The 21,158-nt window shown below is 34.4% G+C and overlaps 3 protein-coding genes, 1 long non-coding RNA gene and 1 pseudogene across 4 annotated transcripts; 2 read left to right on the forward strand and 3 right to left on the reverse strand.

Moving 5' to 3' along the window:
• Positions 1–308: 308 nt before the first annotated feature.
• Positions 309–1,763, forward strand: LOC142614640 (cytosolic sulfotransferase 15-like). Its single transcript, XM_075787199.1, has 2 exons — positions 309–1,445; positions 1,478–1,763. Exon 1 carries the CDS (start codon positions 330–332, stop codon positions 1,335–1,337), a length of 1,008 nt encoding a protein of 335 aa, XP_075643314.1. The 5' UTR covers positions 309–329; the 3' UTR covers positions 1,338–1,445; positions 1,478–1,763.
• Positions 1,764–5,662: 3,899 nt separating this feature from the next.
• Positions 5,663–10,468, reverse strand: LOC142615421 (pentatricopeptide repeat-containing protein At1g80270, mitochondrial-like). The gene is made up of 3 exons (XM_075788167.1): positions 10,288–10,468; positions 9,004–9,568; positions 5,663–7,100 (listed from the first exon to the last, which is right to left on the reverse strand). Exons 1-3 carry the CDS (start codon positions 10,320–10,322, stop codon positions 5,874–5,876), a joined length of 1,827 nt encoding a protein of 608 aa, XP_075644282.1. The 5' UTR covers positions 10,323–10,468; the 3' UTR covers positions 5,663–5,873.
• A 1,611-nt stretch (positions 10,469–12,079) lies between these two features.
• LOC142615424 (uncharacterized) lies at positions 12,080–14,887 on the reverse strand. The gene is made up of 3 exons (XR_012840754.1): positions 14,116–14,887; positions 12,321–12,951; positions 12,080–12,212 (listed from the first exon to the last, which is right to left on the reverse strand). It is a non-coding gene; the product is annotated as an uncharacterized LOC142615424 (long non-coding RNA).
• A 514-nt stretch (positions 14,888–15,401) lies between these two features.
• LOC142616778 (uncharacterized) lies at positions 15,402–18,570 on the reverse strand (annotated as a pseudogene).
• Positions 18,571–18,673: 103 nt separating this feature from the next.
• Positions 18,674–20,703, forward strand: LOC142615423 (uncharacterized). The gene is made up of 3 exons (XM_075788173.1): positions 18,674–18,874; positions 19,831–20,179; positions 20,412–20,703. The coding sequence occupies exons 1-3, from the start codon at positions 18,705–18,707 to the stop codon at positions 20,475–20,477; spliced, it is 585 nt and encodes a 194-aa protein (XP_075644288.1). The 5' UTR covers positions 18,674–18,704; the 3' UTR covers positions 20,478–20,703.
• The last annotated feature ends 455 nt before the right edge of the window (positions 20,704–21,158 follow it).

Below are 21,158 nucleotides of genomic sequence, written 5' to 3' on the forward strand. Positions count from 1 at the left end.
TACGTACCTCATGCAAAATAGTGTGGGACAAACGAATTAAATTCTTCTTTTTGAGAAAAGAAAGGTCCCCCATATAGACGTATAGAACTAGGAAACTTTAAGCAACATGTCTGAATAAGGCGAAACAGGCATGACAAGTTGTAGCCCACAATGGCTTTTGTGGCTTGAACTTTTGCTGTGCATGTTCTCAACGTGGTAGAAATGGCCAAACCTCATTTTCTGACAGGAAAAAAAAAAAAAAAAAAAAAACAGTGATGAAGTGCAACTATAAAGAAGTGATCTTTGTGAGTTGATTTTCATGCCAATATTTCAACTAACACTACTTCAATATGGTGCTCACCCATTACACAAAAAACCATGGAGAAGAAGCACGAGAAGGAGAAAAGCTAAGCCATGAAAGCCAGGAACTTCTTCTTTCTCTTCCAAAAGAGAAAGGATGGAGAACCCCTTATCTCTATAAGTACCAAGGATTTTGGTGCCAGCCAATGGAGATTCAAGCTATAGTGTCTTTCCAAAAGCACTTCCTAGCATGTGACACAGATGTTGTATTAGCTACTATACCAAAATCAGGCACCACATGGTTAAAAGCCTTGGCTTTTGCTATTGTGAATAGAAAGCGTTTTCCAATCTCAAACAACCACCCTTTGCTTTCTTACAACCCCCATGATCTTGTACCTTTCCTTGAGTACAAGCTTTATGCAAATGAGCAACTTCCTGACCTTTCCAACCTTCCACAACCTAGACTTTTTGGCACTCATGTTCCATTTGCTTCTTTGGCTAATCCTATCAAAAAGTCTAGCAGTAGGGTTGTTTATCTTTGTCGAAACCCATTTGATACTTTTGTCTCCTCGTGGCATTACACTAACAAAATTATACCAAAAACTCATGCCCCAATGCCATTAGAGGATGCATTTGAAAAGTATTGTAAAGGGATTGTTGGGTTCGGTCCATTTTGGGACCACATGTTGGGGTACTGGAAAGAGAGCATAGAGAGACCTCACAAGGTGTTGTTCTTGAAATATGAGGATATGAAAGAGGATGTTAGTTTTCACTTGAAAAAGTTGGCTGATTTTCTTGGGTTCCCATTTTCTTTGGAGGAAGAGAGAGCTGGCTGTGTTGAAAAGATAGCAAAGCTTTGTAGTTTTGAGAATTTGAAGGAGTTGGAGGTAAACAAAGCTGGCAAATCTATTAAGAACTTTGAAAACAGAAACTTGTTTAGGAAGGCTGAGGTGGGAGATTGGGTAAACTATCTATCACCTAGAATGGTGGAGCAATTAACCAAAGTCATGGAGGAGAAGCTAGGTGGTTCTGGTTTGTCATTCAAAGTGATACCTTAGACCAGGCAAATAATCAATAAGTTTAGAGCTAGCCACAATATCTTTCATGATTGTTGATACAAATTGTTATAATTGGCGACTTATGAAAATGGTATCAATGATGTTAAAGTAAAACTCCAAATCATAATATTTCATATCAGTAAAAAATGTGTGTCTTTAGCATTATTCGTACGTGTTGTCAGCTTTTGCTTTTTAATTTGCTTTATTATCCGTATGACTCGTCCTTTCCATGCAGGATAGAAAGGTGAAGTCATTGTTCAAATAAATTCACATGCAGTTAAATTGTTCGCAACTGGAACAATATTGTACTCTTCGTGTTGTAAGAAAATTTCTCTTTTGTACAAATATGGTATTAGCATGTTGTTTAATGAAAGCATTTCAGTTTTTGATAAATCAAATAAAAGGATTTGATGCGTGTTTTTCCCACCTCATGTAGCCAGACTCAAATATAAGGAGTGTGATGTTTGATATTAGATCATGGATAATGTTATCAATTTTAATATAAACAAAAAAATTACAAATTGAATAACAATAAAAATCAAAATAATAAAAAAACTATTGATTATTGTTTTATTTTGTGTTAAAAATTGATATATAATAACTTGTAAAATATCCATGGTAAAATTTGTAATAATTTTATATCCAACAATAATAAAGTGGATTGTGGACCTTGTCGTCTATATCTCCATCAAAGCACTCTTTTTTTTATTGACTGTGGTCAAATAATGGATTGAATAATGAATTGAATTGGAGTTAATTCTAAGATAAGAGAAGCTTTAGATATTAATGGAAAAAGTTAAGGAATTCCTAAAGATATTAGTTTAAAAATTATTTTTAAAATTTTTTTATGAGAAAGAAAAAAAATGACTCTTTTTTGATAATTTTTTATTTATATTTTCGATTAATGATATTAAAATTTTTCTACCGTACCCCATTAACTATACTTTTAATGATATTAAAAAAGTATACTTTTTTAGAACCTAACCACCATAATTTGTAATAAAAGTGCCTCATCAGATCTGTGATGGAAATGGTTGGATTCTCATGGTCCGTGTACACTGAAAGATTGAAAGTTAATTTGACTCTTTTCTTTTTCTTCTTTAAATAAAATGAAATGAAATAAAAATAAAATAAAAGCTACACTACTAATTAAATTAAAGAATAGCTCTCCTAATATGGATTCTTTATTATTTTAAAAACTCATTATTGTCTTCAAATCACTGTCTCAAAACTCATTTTAATTTATCACATCCAAATCTTGTCAGAACTGACTCATTGCCAGAATGAGTAGATTTTATGCGAAAACATATCATTAGTGACCGTTTGGATCAACTTATTTACGGTTACGTTTTTTTTTTTAAGATACAGTTGTTGACTTTTTTTTCATGTATAGTACATTTATGCACTGTTTATAAGACTCACAAATTTTACTTTTTAACAACTTTTTCATTAAAAATAGGTTTACGATACTATTTACACATTTAAAAATTATTTTACTACAATATTTTTAGTTTTCAATAATAAATTCTATCCAAATCCACCTCTACTAAGTTCTAGATTTGTTTACGTGGAGTAATATGGACAATATAACTAAAAGGAGCTAAAGATTCCAACTTAAAAGGTGCTTTTTCTTCGACCCGTTACCAACATGATATATCATATTGGCAGATGAAAATGACATCTAAACTGTTTGGACTCACAAGAAGAACCACTCTTTTTTTTTTTTCGTATTTTAAGAGTTTCCTTTTCATGGTAAAAATGGGAGCCCCTGATGCACCATGCAATTACCATTTTGATGTGAGTGAAAAAAGTTAACAAAGTAAAAGTCACAAAAAAGTTTTAATAACAAAACTAAAATTAGAATTAAATTTTTTTTTTCTTTTAATCTTAGTAATTGAAAGTGCTATTATGCTGCAATAACTTCTGCCCATTGCACTAAATCTCAGTCCAAAAATGAGTACTCTACTCTTCAATAAAAGAAAAAGAAAAAGCGTACTTGAAAGAAAGTGAATTAGTCAAAAGTCTTGTAACTTAATTAACACTTTTTTTTTTTTTGTATTTTTAAGGAGACATCTAGAGTTTAAATCTTTTAATCAAGCATGTATATAGTATTTTCTACTTCCACATTTGGCCCACTATACAAAGATATTTATACTAACAAAAAATAATGTGTTGAAAACAAAACCTTGTTATTATAGGTGAGGTGGGAAACTGGGTGGTAGATCAAAAACTTGTAATTTGATCCCCTACGATTGTGGAACAATCGGGCAAAGTCATGGAGGAAGTTGGGTAGTTCTGGTTTGCCATTCAAAGTGTTCTTTTAGACACTTAGGGTAAGCAATACATGTGGTTGGCTTGTGCAATTTTGCACTGTTAGGTGTATGGCTTTTCCTTTGGCAAGTAAGACGAAAAGGTGCAGATGATATTCAATTAAATTAATATGTAGTTAATTAATATGTTTTAGTTTAGACAGTACCCTAAGATGTGATTATAAAGTTTTCTTAAAAGCAAGTCATTATGTGATGACTCAAAAGTGTGGCCAGGCTTAAACATAATGAATATTATGTTAGGTATTCCCATATAATCATGTGGTCGCCATTAAGTATTCCATTAAAATCAAAAGTGAAATAAGGTAGGTTGTTGTAACTTCTATGATGAAGCACTCTTGCCTTATTGATATATGCTAGTTTAACTATTAATATATAGATTGATCCAAATTAAACATGGTCCAGTTCCAAGAGTCTCACACAAACACACACACACACACGATACTCCATGTAATCATAAAAATTTCTTAAAAGTATGTCATTATGTGATAACTCAAATAGAGTGATAATCCTCCAAGCTTGTATGGCTAGACTTAAAGATAATGAATATTATGTTAGATTAACTCTATATAATCATGTGATCACCATTCAGTACTACATTAAAATCAAGAGTGAAATAAGGTAGGTTGTTGTAACTCCTATAATGAAGCACTCTGTTATTGATATATGCTAGTTTGACTATTAAATATGGATTGGTCCAAAACATTGTTAATGGTACCAAGAGTCTTGCAACTCTAGTTTAAATTGCCCCTTTCATTGTTGTAACTAGTTATATATATATATATATATATATATATATATATATATATATATATATATATATATGTTTAAGTTCAAACAATACTTTAACATGTGATCATAAAGTTTTCTTAAAATCATACCATTATATGTGACGACTCAAATAGAGTGGTAATCCTCAAAAAGTTTGTGTGGCCAGGCTTAAACATAATGAACATTATATTAGGTAGCCCATACAATCATGTGGTCACTATAGTACTCCATTATAATCAAAAGTAAAATAAAGTAGGTTATGCTAGTTTGACTGTTAAATATGAATTGATCCAAACCTGGTTAATTGTGTCAAGAGTCTTATAATTCAAATCATACTTTTTTTTTTTAATTTTTAATTTTTTATGTTCTCTATGGAAGCATCCAAAGTTTAAATACTCTCATCCTTTAACTATCGAATTAAAAAAAAAAAAACAAGAAAAAAAAAAGGGAAAAACGACAAGAAAGCAACCTTCATTGGTATGAAAAGCTTTGATTCTTAATAAACTGTTAAGAAACCAAACTACCAAAACAAAAGAGGATCAATGGTACTAGAAGCTTTGATTATCAATAAAACTTTAAAAGAATAACGATTCTAACTACCATTACATAAGAGGATCAATACGTTTTTATTAGATTTCAAAGATTTGTGGTTGGAGTTTTATGACCCATATATCTTACATTACCCTCTTGTAATGTAAATTTGAATATATGGACGTAAATTTTACATTTCAAGCACGTGATGTAATTCGATCTCATGGCTAATATATGTCAGCAAATTAGCTTTTGTTCTCATTTCACAAGAGACTAAAATACAGTTCAAACAACCGGGTATGTATCATTTCCCAGAGCATCTCTGGTGATTTTCTGCTATAATTTGGCATTGCAAATAGGAGAAGAAATGGTGTCTGACCCTTTTATCACTTTCAGTTAGATATGGTCCAAGGGTTTCTGAAGCAAACTGATTCTCAATATCATTTATAACATTATTGCATGTCTGGTATCCTTGACATATAAAGGATCATAAACGTAATAAAATGAACAGTAACATGCTTGTCTTTTAGGCTGGTATCCTCTGCAGTTGTCCATTTCTCTTGAGCAGTTCATGCAAAACCTATACTGCACCACAGTAATGCTAGTACAATTTTTTTTTTTTTTTTTAATTTTATCAAGACTTATATCTAATTGTTCCTCTAAACATGGTAAATTTATCCACAAAATACACAATGATTATGAGAATTGAATGTTAAATAAGACTCAACATAATTTTTTTTACCACTTCTTGAAAATTACATTGGCCATAATTTAAAAAACTGAGCCAGTTTCATGTACCTCCTTCCTCCTACAAACCTACTAATTACTTACATGAGTTAGACATTAATATTGCAAACTCTAGCAAAGTCAATCTCCAACAATCAAGCAAATCTAATACCTTTTTGCTTTATCTTTTCCTGAACGGATCTGCTTGTGCCAACCGTTGTGCAAATGCTTTGTTTGGGAATATGTTCTCTGCCTTCATCCTCTCTCGAAACCCATAAACAGGAGCTTTAGCATTAATATATGCCTGGATCAGAATTTCATGTGGCTTGAGTCGGCCATTGTACCCAGACTGCTTCATTCTATGGAACAATTTCTCAGTATTATGTATATCTCCCTGCTTTGCATATTCTTCCATGACAACCTTGTAAGTGTTGAATAGTGGTCTCACCTTATTCTTCTGAGCTGCCTTATGCAAAATGGAGTCAGCTTTCTCCACATCTCCAGCTCCCAAATAGATCCTCACCAGTGCATCCCAAGCCAATGGGCCAACCCAGCTCCCACTATCTCCCATCCGCTTCACAAATTCCTTTCCCTTAGTCAGAAGCTTATGGTTCACATAAACTTGTAGGAGGGAAGAGTAATGCCTTGAAGAGAGTTTCTTCCACTTCTGAAGCATCATTTCAAAGACTGCTTCTGCCTTCTCTACTTCACCCAGCTTGCCCCATGCTTCTATAGCAGCCATGCACTCGTTCATTGTGGGATCCAATTCACATTCCTTCCAAATTCTATCCACATCATCAGAAATGCCAAGAGAAGCGTAGAGAGGAAGCACCACTCTGCGCACATCAAGACTTTCCTTCAGCTTTCTTTCTTCAATTTCCCTTAAGACAGTTTTAGCTTTATCTTCTAAACCCCCAGATATGTAGTGCTTAGCCAAGACAGCTAAAACATGTATGTCGGGTAGCACTCCTTCAGCCTTCATAGTCTCAAACAACTGCTCCATCCCTACAATGTCATTGGACGCCCCTTTGGTGTCTAGTAAGAGCCTGTAAGTAAAGAGAGATGGCTTGAGATTTTCTTTCTCCATTAACAACAAGATATCGGCTATCCTTCTCTTGTCAAGTCTCTTGTAAAGGATGATCATTTGATTGCAAGCATCAATAGTGATTGGAAACTCTAGCTCCCTGATTTTCTTGAACACTGCCTCTGCTTTCTTAATGTTAACGAGATGGACGCAGCAAGTTAGGAGGGTTCGGTATACTAATTCACCTTTGAAAGACTTGGGGATGTTCTCAATGTACTTCTCTGCCTTCTGGATACCATGTACTTTAGCAATCAAATCAAGGCGAGCAGCATGATCTTGTTCAGTAAGGTCATGTTGCTTAGTAGTCTCCAACCACTCTGAGAACTGCAAAATAAATTAGATTTTAATAGAAGGTTAAAAATGCAACCAAGCATCAATCCTGACTACATAGGGTCAGCTATATGAATCTTTTTCCACATATCCTGCTTCACTTTTAATGATATTGTCTTTGCTGCAGATCATTGTTACAATCAATAAGCTATTATTATGATTGCAGCAGCTAGAAGTAAGCAAATTTAAATTTATTAATGCTTAAGAATCCAGGGAAACATATTATTGCATCAGATGTTTAACCAATTCCATGATAGAACTAAGAGTATTATCTTCTTTCTTTTCTCCCTTTTGGCTTAAGTCATAAGTGCACTAAGGAGTAATAAGACTTCAGCCATAAGCTGACATTTTCACCTATAAGAGAAGGGTTATGGTTAGAACCTAAAGAAAGAAGGAGAGAGGTCCAGGGGGCTTTGCTGTGGATGTGAAGAGTAACAGTGCAGAGAAGAGGTGGAGCGGTGTGCACACAAGATATTTCCTCCAATAATGCAAACATATGGGCATAGATGTAAAAAGATGATGACCTAACTTGTGGCCTTATGGATGAAGCCTACTAAGCCCAATCATATAATAATTAGGATTTCTTTTATATAATTGTTATTTTCTTCGGTATTTGGTTTAGGAGTTTAAATTCTTTTTAGAGTAGTAACGTTATTCTCAATCCCTACAAGGATAATAAGTTTGGAACTCTATTTAATGAACCCGTGATTCAGTTTTGTTTACAGTTTGATAAATTAATAAATTTCTCTTGGAATTTTCCTTCCAATGTTCTAGTGCTGACTTGAGCTACCCTTAGGTGTTGACTCCTAGAAGTTTGTTTGCTTACTTGGTGCTGACTCAAAGCTAGCCAAAATGTTGATTCCTAAGTTACCTATCCTTAAATTTTCTGTTCTTTGATTTTTGTGTTGCATTAAGTTTTGTTTTTATTCAATGTCAAGGAAAAGAAAAAGAAGAAAGGAGAAAATGCGCTAGGCGATCATGCCACAACACAAACATTGTTTACTATGCCAAGTCAATAGTCTTGTAGACATAACATTTCTCATAGAAAAATAAAGTAATATATGTAAATATAAATTTTAATTTTATTTTTTAATAAATTTCATTTTTTTATTAGTAATAATAGTTTTATTAAAGAAGAAAAAAAATACTCCATGTTCACGATGATAAATATAAAGTACCATGAACAATTACAAGGAAATCAAGTAGAAGATCTAACAAAATGTTGGAATTAAAAAATGGAAGTACAATGTGTAAAGCCCAATGCCCAAGACCAATCAAAGAAAGTACAAATCAACATGAAATTCAAGTGATCGATAGGTCTCGCAACATCCTCAAATGTGTGTTTGTTCCATTCCTTCCATACTAACCACATCAAGCACACCAACACCAAATTCCATACATTGGAGTAATGTATGGAATTTAAAGTCATCTCTTATTTATATTCTCCAATTTTGTATATATTATATATAGTTTATATTGAATATGGTAGGTTACACATACACTCAGTAGATCTTGAATTTACAACCTCACGTTTCACCTCGTTCGCATGGAGAAGATTTTCCAATTGAGCTACAACTAATTGGCATAAATTAACAGAAATTCATATGTATTCTTTACTTGAGGCATTAATAACTTCTTCTTCTTTTTTTGGCAATATATCTAATTTGAATCTAGCACATACCAAGGTGATGCTGGATAACTTTTGGATAAAACAATGACAAGCTAGCAAATTATGTCTTCATTTTACCTTTCAAGGTACAAAAATGTCACAGGCAAAGTGCAAGCAAACATATGCATTTCAGCAAAATCAGACATGCATTTCATAATTTGTGACAAAAAATGAAAATAATAATAATAATAATAATAATTTATTTAGGGAAATATCAAGAAATAGCACCTGCAATGTCTTGCCATACATCCTACGCTTCCGAAGGCTAACTATGATTTTAGAAATACTGAGTCGGTTCAAATCATTCCCTTCTGCAAGCCACTTATCAAGAACACTAGCAACAGAGTGGCTTGGAGCATCCATTATAGCCTTGCACAACTCTAAAGAAGCCTTTTTCTTGTGAGATTCCTCACCAACCACACCTTTTTCAGTATCAAATAAATCATCGTCCAAAATCCCTGGTTCTGAAGTTAATTCTTCCCCAACTTCTTCATGCGCATTACTATCCTCAATTACATCAACTGTAGAGGTTGTTTCAGGTTCTAAAAAAATCCCATCTTCCACATCAAGGTTATCACTGCTGCTTCTTGCATCTGCCACTGAACAAAGACTACAGCTACGCACAAAGATTCCTTCAAGAATAGGTGTATGGTGAAACAACTTCACTGAAAAGAATTTCGTTGATAATAAGTGAGCAGGGTGGTATCTACTAGCTCTGTCTCCTCTAAGATTACTTGATGTTTCCGGTTTAGCAAACAAAACCCTTGAAGCCTCAAGGAAATACCGTTGTTTCCTAACATTAAAAGAAAAAAATTCAAAAAATTTAGATAGTTAACACAAGTGTTAGTGAAAGCTATCACAAACAGCATAACAGGTGATTGCTATATAAATTCAAAATCATAAGAACATGTTTATTTATTGTAAAAACTTTTCTCAAATGACAAACCCACCCACATACACAAAGTTGGAAGCAAGACCTGAGGAGGCAAAATGGTCTTGCTTTATTTTGTGAATAAAATTATAAACTAAGAAATACTTTTTTTTAAGAGCCTAAGACACATAAAATATGAAATTTGAGCCAAGGGGAAAGGGGGAAAAGATAGCATATACCCTATTCATTAATGACAATTCTCCAGAATTTTATAATCAGAATCTCACTATCCACAAAACCACCATGGCTATGCTCTCTATATATAAAGTGAAAAACCCGATGGTACAATGTTCTTGTCTAAGTTCACCCAAAATCAACATTAATTTAAATAAGAATAAAACAGATACCAACGCAACAAAATGAGGAAAATTAGAAACTTTTGTAATGGTTGGTCAAAGATACAAGTATTGGGTAGTGAAATCACATGTTGACAAATATTAAAAGAAACATGTTTGACTATGTAGTAACAAGAAAACAGAGAAAAGATAACAAAAATTTCAATTTGCAGACAAACCCATTTGTGTATGATCATGTCAGAGTGTGTGTGTGTGTGAGAGAGAGAGAGAGAGAGTGTGTGTCACTTGAGAGGGTGAAAAGCTCGACGGAGTGGCCACATGATGACTGATGATGAATGTTGGAGATAAGCACAAACCCTTGCAATCCCAGGACAAACCTGCTACTTACTAGTCACTGAGTCTAAAACCCTGTTCTTTTGAAACCCACATTTTTTTTTTTTGCTGATTGTTAAGCCTAGTATCATTCGGGTCAGAAACTCAGGGTTGTCCTATATGAATATAAATATGTGAGTGTTTTGCAGGGAGTGACCCAGAAAGTGTTGGATATGGGCCTGGTGAGCTGGTTTATTTGCTTGATTATTAAGGGTATTTAAAGACTTCTCTTGTTTGGGCTGAAATTTTTTTGTTTTAAAATATTCTTGCATTTCTATGTTTAAGCAGAGACAAAATTAAAAGGCAATTTAATGAAAATATAACCTTTAACTTCCACTAAAACATTACCTAAATAATAAGGCCACTCTTCTGAAGGTGTTCAAATTTATTTATCCACTCATAAATTATATTCTCAAAATAAAAATTATATATATAAAATAAATAAATAAATAAACAGATTTTTTTTTTTTTACTACAACCACTAAAAAAAAAAGCCTCATCGCACACGTAAAGTGCGTGTGACGAGGTTAGTATGTTATTATCAATCTTAGTTGGTAGGTACCACAAATATTTTAGTACTTTGAATTATCAATCTTGGTTGGTAGGTACCACAAATATTTTAGTACTCTGAATCATCTGTTAAATCTTATATAGTCCACCCTTGTTATTGTAGTCGAGTCCGCTAAAATACAGTTAACTCCCTAAGGTTTAGGCTAATGATAGTTAAGTCTAAGACTTTTCAAAACTGATCAACTTGGTCCCTAAACCATTACTCATTTTCTCCTCTTTCTCACTGTGAATAGATACCAAGTTGATCACTTTTGAAAAGTTTTAAACCTGACTAACATTAACCGAAATCTCAGGAGTGTTAATTGTGTTTTATCTTATCTTTTCATCTACTTTGAAGAGTCTAATTAACATCTGCTATGAAATTGAAAAAACTATCATAAAAGTTAGTTATTTTTTAATTTTTTCATAAAAAATTATCTAAAATAGTTTACTAATATATGCCCTTAAGTCATTCATTAGTAAAACCGTATTTTGAATTGGAGAAAGTCTTAAGATTCCATTTTTCGTAAATTTTAAATTATATAATATAATGACACATTACTTAAAATCTCACAAAGGAAAAAAAATTAACTGTTTTTTGGTTAATTTCCAGAGTCCCAAAGAAGCAATATCTTCTTGGATCCAACGCTTTCATCAAAATCCTTCTTGGCACTTTAACATGCAACACGAACGCTTTTTAGCAATTTGCATGCAAAACACATTCACCACCTCAATCATGCACCTACAGATTTCAAGTCATACAACAACTGCGCTTAGTCCCAAAATTGTTGGAATTAGCCATATTGATTCTCAACAGACTAGTTAGGCGGCCACATGTTTCAAGACTTCATATCATATGCCAACAAAAAAGAAACTCAGTTCAGGCCAATGTTGCCACCAGGATTGATTGTGTAGTGTGTCTCGAAGCCTTCAGATCTAACTCCTCTTTCAAAATGTCTCTCATGTACATTAATTCACTACTCTCTTGGTGCTCTGATGTTACTTCCCTTGGAAGTACAGCAGCTCCCATTGATTTGGATCACATTCAAATCATCTGTTGCCTCTCTCTTTACAGCATACCCTGATTTTCTAGTTCTACCATTGCAATACAAAGTTCATGCCAGCTTGTCCATAATCTGTCTTCTCGTTTGGATGATTATGAGAATTGAATATTAAATAAGAAGAGAAAGATGCCAGTATCAACTATCAACCATTTCTTGAAAAATTACATCAGCCATAATAAAAAATTGAGCCAGTTCCATGTACTTCCCTCCTACAAACGTGCTCACCTACACAAGTTAGACATTAAATTGTTAAAATTACTTATTACAAAAAGAGACTTTAAAATTGCAAACTTCAGGAAAGTCAGCCTTTCATCAATATAGCAAATCTAATACCGTTTTTGCTTTATCTTTCCCTGAATGCATCAACTTGTGCCAACAGTTGTGCAAATGCTTTGTTTGGGAACATGTTCTCTGCCTTCATCCTCTCTCGAAACCCATAAACAGGAGATTTAACATTGATATATGCTCGAATCAGAATCTCAAATGGCTTGAGTTGGCCAGAGTGTCTACAGTGCTTCATTCTATAAAACATTTTCTCAGTATTATGTATATCACCCAGATTTGAATACTCTTTCATGACAGCCATGTAAGTGTTGAATAGTGGTCTCACCCTGTGCTGCTGAGCTGCCTTATGCAAAATTGCACCAGCTTTCTCCACATCCCCAGCTCCCACATAGATTCTCACCAGTGCATACCAAGCCAAAGGGCCAACCCAGCACCCACTATCTCCCATCCGCTTCACAAATTCCTTCCCCTTAGTCAAAAGCTTATGGTTCAGATAAACTTTCAAGAGCGCATTGTAAGGCCCTGAAGAGAGTTTCTTCCACTTCTAAAGCATCATTTCAAAGACTGCTTCTGCCTCCTCAACTTTGCCCAATTTGCCCCATGCTTCTATAGCAGCAATGCTCTCATTCAGCATGAGATCCAATTCGCATTCCTTCCAAATTCTAGCCACCTCATCAGACTTGCAAAAAAAATCATTAGAAGTTATCCTATCAACACATTAGCAGCAGGGACTGGGTAAGAAATCACAAATTTGGAAGTTCAATGATTAATTACAAGGCAGATCAGCAGGGACTATATGGAATCACAGGTTTGGAGGCTAATGATCTGATTGTAAAGTTGATTTAATCTGCTTAAGGCATTGACAACTCCTTCCTCTTGCTAAGTGACTAGATTAGGCGTTTTTATTTCAATCGTCTTAATGAATTGACAAATACTTTGTCTTCTTTCTTCTCCTAATCCCTTGACCACAAAGAAATTGGAAGAAGAACGCAGCAGAGTAGAATGGAAATAAGGTAAAGTAAATGGAGAATGAGAAAGACAGAAGCAGAGTAGATGCATAATTTTAGTTCTGCCCTTAGAGCTTCAAATGTTTCCATATTTTTCCCCAATTTGGAAATTTATTTATAAATTTCCATTACTTAGCATTCATAATGCATACAGTCATTAATGTTATGCTATTTTAGATGCTGAAGATTGGATATGAAAGCTCCTGGTGAACAAGGGCAATGCACAAAAATGTTTTAGGCTTCTGTTTATGGAAGGGAGGATGGATCCTAGGAAGCAGAGACACAACAAAGACCAAAAACCCTGGTGTTCCTTGCCCAACACATATGGACACAAATGCTTTATGGACACTGCCGCCTGCCTGTTTGGAGAATATAAAAATTATGCATTTAACCACTAATCCCTTTAAAAATTGATATCTAGCCCATGTTATGCAGATCTAAAAATAAAGACTGTAGAGATGTCATGTATCAATCCTATATCCCTATCATATAGAAACTTCAATACACCAAAGAAAGCGGAATGGAACTCATTCATGCTAATATGGCAATAAATTTACATCACTTATTTATTCAAGCAAACCAGGAAGACTGAAGCAAATATCACACTATGCAAAATAATCAAGAAAGCAGCTAAAGTGTTTTTTTTTTTTGGCCTGTGTGTGTGGGGAAGAAAGCAACCATAGTTGAAGTAGGAAAAGGAAGACAATCCATTGTCTCTTGAATTATTTAGAGATTCACCAAAATGGCTATTCCATTCCAATGCAAGAAATAAATAGATGGCAATTTATAGAATAAATAGCAAAATTCATACATTCAATTTGATAGGTAAAACTTACTTGGCAAAACATATCCCTTGGACAAGCGCTTTTGAATTAGGGCTTCAAGCCTTCAACCATCTGATAGGTGCCTAAACAATATATGGAATTCGTGCAAAAAAAGCCAAAAAGGTACTCTGAGAGTCAAGAACTTGATCCATCCAGCTGTGTAAACCATCAATGATTAACCCAACCAGGTCACCTTGCTTATTCACCCACACACACACACAACATTACTCACACAAGTGTTTTGTTCTCTTCAATCTCGCCACCTCTCACCTATTGATTCTCCTTTGCCTCCAATCCCACATTCCTCCTCTTCTCTTCCACAACATCACAAAAAAAAATCCACAAAAACAGACTCATAATCAGGCATTTTAACGAACCCAAGGAAGTAATTAATATCAATAACAAAATACCTATTCCCATCTCTACTATCCCTAATCAAATCAAAGTTAAAAAGCCTAAGCCCCATTGCCTCCCTCAACCCTTTGGCTAACGCTATCACAAACTCCGAAGGCGGCATTTCCGCCTTCTCCATGAGCTTCTCCACTCCAGAAATATATCCCTCCACCTGATCAGAAGAATCATTCTTCGCAATCAAATTCTTCTCAGAGTTTCCAAGAGAAGCTTGGAATTTACTTTTTTTATTTATGCAGGTGTGGTAATTTATAAATCACTCCATGTAAGATGGAAGAAAAGAAGGTGTTTGAAAATGCCAAAATAGCCAACAGATATCATCTATATTACCTCTGCTTTACACCATTTTATGTTTTTCTTTTTCATCTTACTTTGAGATTCAACCAGACAAGACAAAATTCAGTGCAGGTACATCAATAAATTATTTAAAAAATTTATGTGTCAGAAGTCTCAATTTCACTATTCAATTTCAGATTTTTTTTTTTAAAGTACTATATTTTTTTGTATGTAAAAAGTAAATGATATTATTCCAAAAGTACTATTCAATTTCAGATTTATGCATTTGTACATTCAATCCATGCACTAATGTGTAAATTACACGAACATTCTCATATGGTATACAAGTGATTATGTATATATGCCTCGGCCAGTTGTTCCAAACTATTAACTGTTTAGGTACAATTAAAAATCAAAAGCACTATATGAAAGGGGGAAAATAATAAAACTGATAGCAACACTAAATCCTTTAAAAAAAATAATAACTAATAGAATAACTCAATAAATAATTTAGGCAACCATTATCAGATGATAACCATGCACTACCATTCCTCTCTCAATTCCAAGCAGAAGGAAACATCTTACCTTCAATCCTTATGTGTGATGCCATGTAGAGCATGTTGATGACCATGTACTTGTCCATGCTGAAAAAATCGCTACAACCGGGCAGCCTTTGATATACTCTTTCGCCTCTTGATCAGGCCATCCATCAAACTAAATACAGTGGATTTATTTACAGAGACACCTTTCTGAGTGAGTTCTTCATAAATGCACATTGCTTCCTTGTATTTCCCTTGAGTACACAGCTCCTTGATCTGTTCTGAATAAGCAATAGAACTCGAATCAGACCCTTCTGGATTATCATGGGTTCCATCATCTTGCCCCTTGCCCAGTTGTGATGACTGATCAGATAGTTTTCCCATTTCAACCATTTTTGACATAAACTCCTCTGCTTCCTTAATTCTGCCTGCATCTGTAAGCGCACCAAGAATGGCATTATATGTATACTGGTCAGGACCTAATTTCTTCTCTTCTATTTCTTCAAGAAGATCAAATGCATCCTCAAATCTCCCCTCTTTGCATAGGCTTGAAATCAATGTATTGTAAGTGACTGTATCAATTGTTTTCCCTTTTGAAATCCATGTGTTGAAAAGCTTAAGAGCCTTTTCTAGCATACCCTCTCTACAAAGCCCATGGAGAAGAATATTACACGTAAACACATCTGGCTTAAATGAATTCTCGACCATTTTGTTGTGGAACTGAAATGCTTTCTCAACATCCCCCTCCCGGCAGTAACCATGTATATTGTGTTGTATGAAGTTTTTCCAGATTGGCAGAGTCCTCCAATTATAGAGTTATAGGTGACAATGCTGGGAAGGACTCCTTTCTCCTTCATCGTATCCCAAACCTCCAACTCCAAGGCTTTGTCCGGCTTTTCATCCTTAAAGTATCCCATCATCAAAGTTCCATAGCTTACCTCATCAATAATATAACCTCGCCTAGTGGCACTATTGAGCAACTTATAAGCTTCAGCAAGCTTCTTCTCCCCACAAAGAGTGTGTAGAATGGTATTAAGAGTAACAGTATCCATCTTCAAGCCTTTCCTACCCATCTCATCCATCATTCTAAACGCTTCCCCCATGTTCCTGCTTTACGATTCCCATTAATTAAAGTCAGTGGCGGGTTCAAGAATTTTTTTTAGGGTGTTCTTCAATACGCATAAATTACATAATCTAATAAGAAGAAAAATTTTTATATTGATAACAACAACAATAGAAAAAACACGCAAATACATAAAGTTTACAATTACCTTCTACGTGATTTTCTTATCAAATATTTGTCTATAATTGTAGCAAAAGAATAAACAATAAACTATAAATTCATTTGAAATATTAATAAAATTATTAATTATTGTTGTTTAGTTGTTTCATCAATTTGTTTGTCTTTTATAAACTATAATTTGTTATATTGTTGTTTCATTAATTATTGTTTAGCCTAACATAATTTAATTTGTTTTTCTTTTATAATGTATTGTTTCATTATTGTTTAGCTTAACATATTTTAGTTGTTTAATTTGTTTATTAATTGTAATCTATAATTTGTTATGTGTATAATTAATATATATAATGTAATTAAAAGTTGAATGGGCCAATCAAGTGATAAACCCAGGCCTTAAATTATACCCATGTCATAACCCAAACCATAAATCAAGGCCCACCTTTAATTTAATTTTATTTTTAATAATTTTTTTTCCTTTATCTTTGTTTTCTCCGTCAGATCTCTCTTTTCTCTCCTTCACACGTGCTTGTCACTATCCCGTCTCTTCTAGATTTTCTTCAGATCTACTTTACTGAGTTCCCTCTTTACTTTTTTCATTTCTTTCTTCTTCCTTATTTCTTAGTCACAGCGTTTCTCCTCTCTCAATGTTCTCCTTAAGCATCTTTTTACGCCGCCACCAGGCTTCTTTCAACAAGCATCATTCATAATAGCGCCTCCATGCTCCTCTCTCAAGCCGCCTCTACCCAGCACAACGTCTCCTCACCTCCATTACTGATCTATATCTACTTTGTTTGGATTCTAGGTTTATATTTTCTTTATTTTGTATGGGAAATCAAGAGTTTTTGTTTTAGTCCGGAATCCGTTTTTGGTTGAGGGTGTTCCCAAATTTAGTCAAGGGTGTTCCTAATTTTTTTTTAAGGGTAAACCAATAATTTTTTTTAATTATTATATAAAAAAAAAAATTTCAAGTCAAGGTGTTCCTGGGAACACCCTGGCCTGAACGTGGCGCCGCCACTGATCAAAGTATTGTAAGTAACGCAATCCGGAGAAAACCCATTTTCTTCCATCTTTCTCACAGTATTACTTGCTTCTTCCATCTTCCCTTCCTTACAAAACCACTTAACCAATATATTATGAGTAACTGCATTCATCTTCACTCCTTTCTCACTCATTTCCTCAATCAACTTCGACGCATCCGAACTTCCCTGCCATTCAAAACACCCGTCAATCAACGTATTATACGTAACCACATCTGGCAACAATTTCAAATTCTCCATCTCATCTCTCAACCTAAAAGCTTCCTCCATCCTACCCTCCTTACACAACTCTCAAATCAACATATTATACGTCCAAATATCAGGCAACAAATTATCCCTCGTCATCAACTCCATCACACTCGCCGCCTCCTTCAACCACCCCATCTTACAATACCCACGAACCAAAATATTCCACGTGTTCCGATTCGGTAACAACCCTCTATTCTTCATATCCAACAACAAATCCCTAGCCTCATTCAACCTCCCTTTTTTACAAAACGCGTCCAATATTGTATTATAACTCACATTATCAGGCGAACAACCAAACTTGCTCATTTTATTAACCAACCCTAAAGCATCACTAAACTTGCTCTCCAAGCAATGCCCATAAATCATAATATTAAAGCTATTAGTATTCAAACTCACACCTAACTCAACAGCATCCTTAAAAACATCTCTACGCAAAGAAATCGAATACGTGGACAGGTGTCTCACCAGAGCATTGAGGAGTGTGTTGCAAGTAAGCGAATTCACATGGTGTTTGTTTTCAATGGTGTTTGTTTGATCTTTTATGGGTTTGGTTTAGTTTTTTGTGATTGGAAATGGGTTATGTTTCAGAAAATATTGTGAATTTACTTGTAGTTTTCTTTGGTTCTTTTTTTTTTTTTCATGAGCATGATGTGGTTTGGGGTTGTTAATTGCTTTGTGTTTGGTACCCAAAAAAAAGAGAAATTTAACGACACATCGTATTTGGAAGTTGGGACAGTGTGGGAAACGGTATATCGTTTATGGGGTTGCGCTGTTTGTTTGTGTCGTAGTATTATATGGTGTCCTTTGACAATTGACAGACAGACACTAATAACTTCTTCAATATTATCAATGGGTGACTCAAAGGCGGCTAAACCAGAGGTTGAGGTTGTAGAGGTGAAGGCGATGGAAGCAACAGCAGAGAGCTTTGAAGAGTATGGTCAAGTCATAGAGGCTTCACCTGATGGTGATGAGTTCGGACCCCAAGATGCTCAGCTTGACCTCACCCGTGGCATTCCCAGGTATATATATATTCTTTTCCTCTCAATCATTCTCTCTCAAGTGGGGCTAAAATTATAACTGTTCATTCAATTTAGTATGCAGCAATATGAGAAGAATACAATACTTTTAATTTTGTTAATATATCGATAAAAATATTTGTAAAGATATTATAATAAAAAAGTTTAGTTTGAAACATAAACAAGTACTTATGTGTGTTTTGATTTAGTGTTAGACAAACTTCATATGATACATTGGTGGGTTTGTACAAACTGTTACCAAAAAAAAAAACTAAGAGGAGTTGTGTTGCGAAATAGAGCTTTGGGTTTTCAAAATACTCTTTGAAGCTCCAAAAATGCCTAACCAAATCAGACCCATTTTGTGTTAAAAAGAATTGTATTTAAATGTTGTAAAGTTGGGCAAAAAAGTTAGCATAAGAAGTTGTTTGAAGACATTGAAGAATGAAAGATTCGGCCGAGCAGAAGATGGACTCCAGAGTTATGAGGCCACTATTATAATGAGGAGGCAAATGGGTCATTTGCTGGAGTTGCATAAAGAATTTATTGTGACTGTTTCTTCTCCAGTAAATTTCCTATGAGTTTGGGTATTTTGGAGTGGATTTTAATTTGAAAGGTTTTTTTCACTTTGTCATCAATTATGTGTGCGCTTTTTACTGTTCTTGTTATCTTTATTGCTTTTAGATTTTTTGTGATAATTATTGTAGTTGTGTAATCTATAACAAGTAGACTCTAAAATTAATTAGCTTTTCAATCTTGTGCTTAAACTTTTGGAGTCTAAATCGAATTTTTCAATGTAAAATAACAGAACTAATTAAGAAGCTGTCAACTTTAAAGAGAGGACAAAAGAAATGACCATATGGAAACAATTCACAACTTTTACTAAGAAAGCTAAATTCAAGTTTATCTCCATTAATAAAAACTTTTCAGAGGGATTTGTGATGTTATAACTACGATAACAGGTTTTACATCATGCACATTGAAAACCGACCACTCAAGTTCTCCACAATCACACATCATGCAAGTGTGACCCAATGCCTTGGTTCAGTTGGTGGTAATGTTTGGTATCTTGGGGTTGCTAAGCCATCCATTGTGGACGATTATGAAGTTAAGGATGACACTGGCGGCAACAATGAAATTGTGCAGTCTCGTTGTGGTCATTTCTACGTGCCTCCGGCTGTTGAGAGTGTCCGTGTTTTCAGAGTTGAGGGATCGAAGTTTCTGAAGTTGAATCGAGGGACATGGCATGCAGGACCATTGTTTAAGGCTGATACAATGGACTTCTACAACTTGGAATTGAGCAACACCAATGTAAGCTCTCTCTCTAAACTAGTTCTTAAGTTTATGTATGCCTTTTGGTGCATTTGCAAAGCTACCCTGGAATTGTGAAGTGATTTGAGCTCAGCTGGCAACCTTTTTTTGAAACAAACACTACCAGGGAAGGCCTTGTGCATATAAACATGACAAATATGCATGTGTGCTGTTATAAGTAATTATCTTTTTGGGTATTTATTTTAATGTCTCTCTCTCTCTCTCTTTATAGGTGGTTGATCATACCACACACAACTTCAAAAGGGAAAATGGAGTGGCCTTCTTGATTAATGACTAGCTTGTTATCAGCATCAACGGCTGTGGCTATTCCAGATACTCAATTGTATCAGTATAATATAAATTCTCATAGGGTTAGATACTCAATTGTATCAGTATTATATAAATTCTCATAGGGTTACATGCCCAGGCATACTTTCCGGATATCAAAATGATACAACAAAATGCTCATCTTGCATTAACTTTGATGCTAATTTACTGAGTTTATTTTCTACTGGGATTCCAACTTCTAAATTCCCATCCAATCTTTAGTGAACTCAATACAAAGTGGTAATAGTTAAGGATCACATCACTCTTAAACTCATCACAAACAAACGTGGTTTTGTAACTTCTTCATCGATGAAACTACATTGGATGCATGTGTTACTTTTATCTGAGGAGTTGCTTCTGTTTTTCCTGTTTTTGCAGTCTTAGAACAATGAATGACAAATAAGTGTGAGCAATGATTTGTGCATGACTCGACCAAAAAAAAGAGAGATTTGTGCATGACCATCACAATTTTCTGCCTGTTTTTCATCAAGTGGAAGCAGTGTAATCTTCTTCTTCTTCTTCTTCTTCTTTTTTTCTTCTGTTTTTCAAACCATTGTGCTAGGGAATTCTCATCAGTTGAATTGCCAAAATATTCTTAGCCTCTGGCAAAGGATTAAATGAAATCTGGATAAGCCACACATGGTGAAGGCGA

Source organism: Castanea sativa, chromosome 11, assembly GCF_040712315.1.
Source record: "Castanea sativa cultivar Marrone di Chiusa Pesio chromosome 11, ASM4071231v1".
NCBI lineage: Eukaryota > Viridiplantae > Streptophyta > Magnoliopsida > Fagales > Fagaceae > Castanea > Castanea sativa.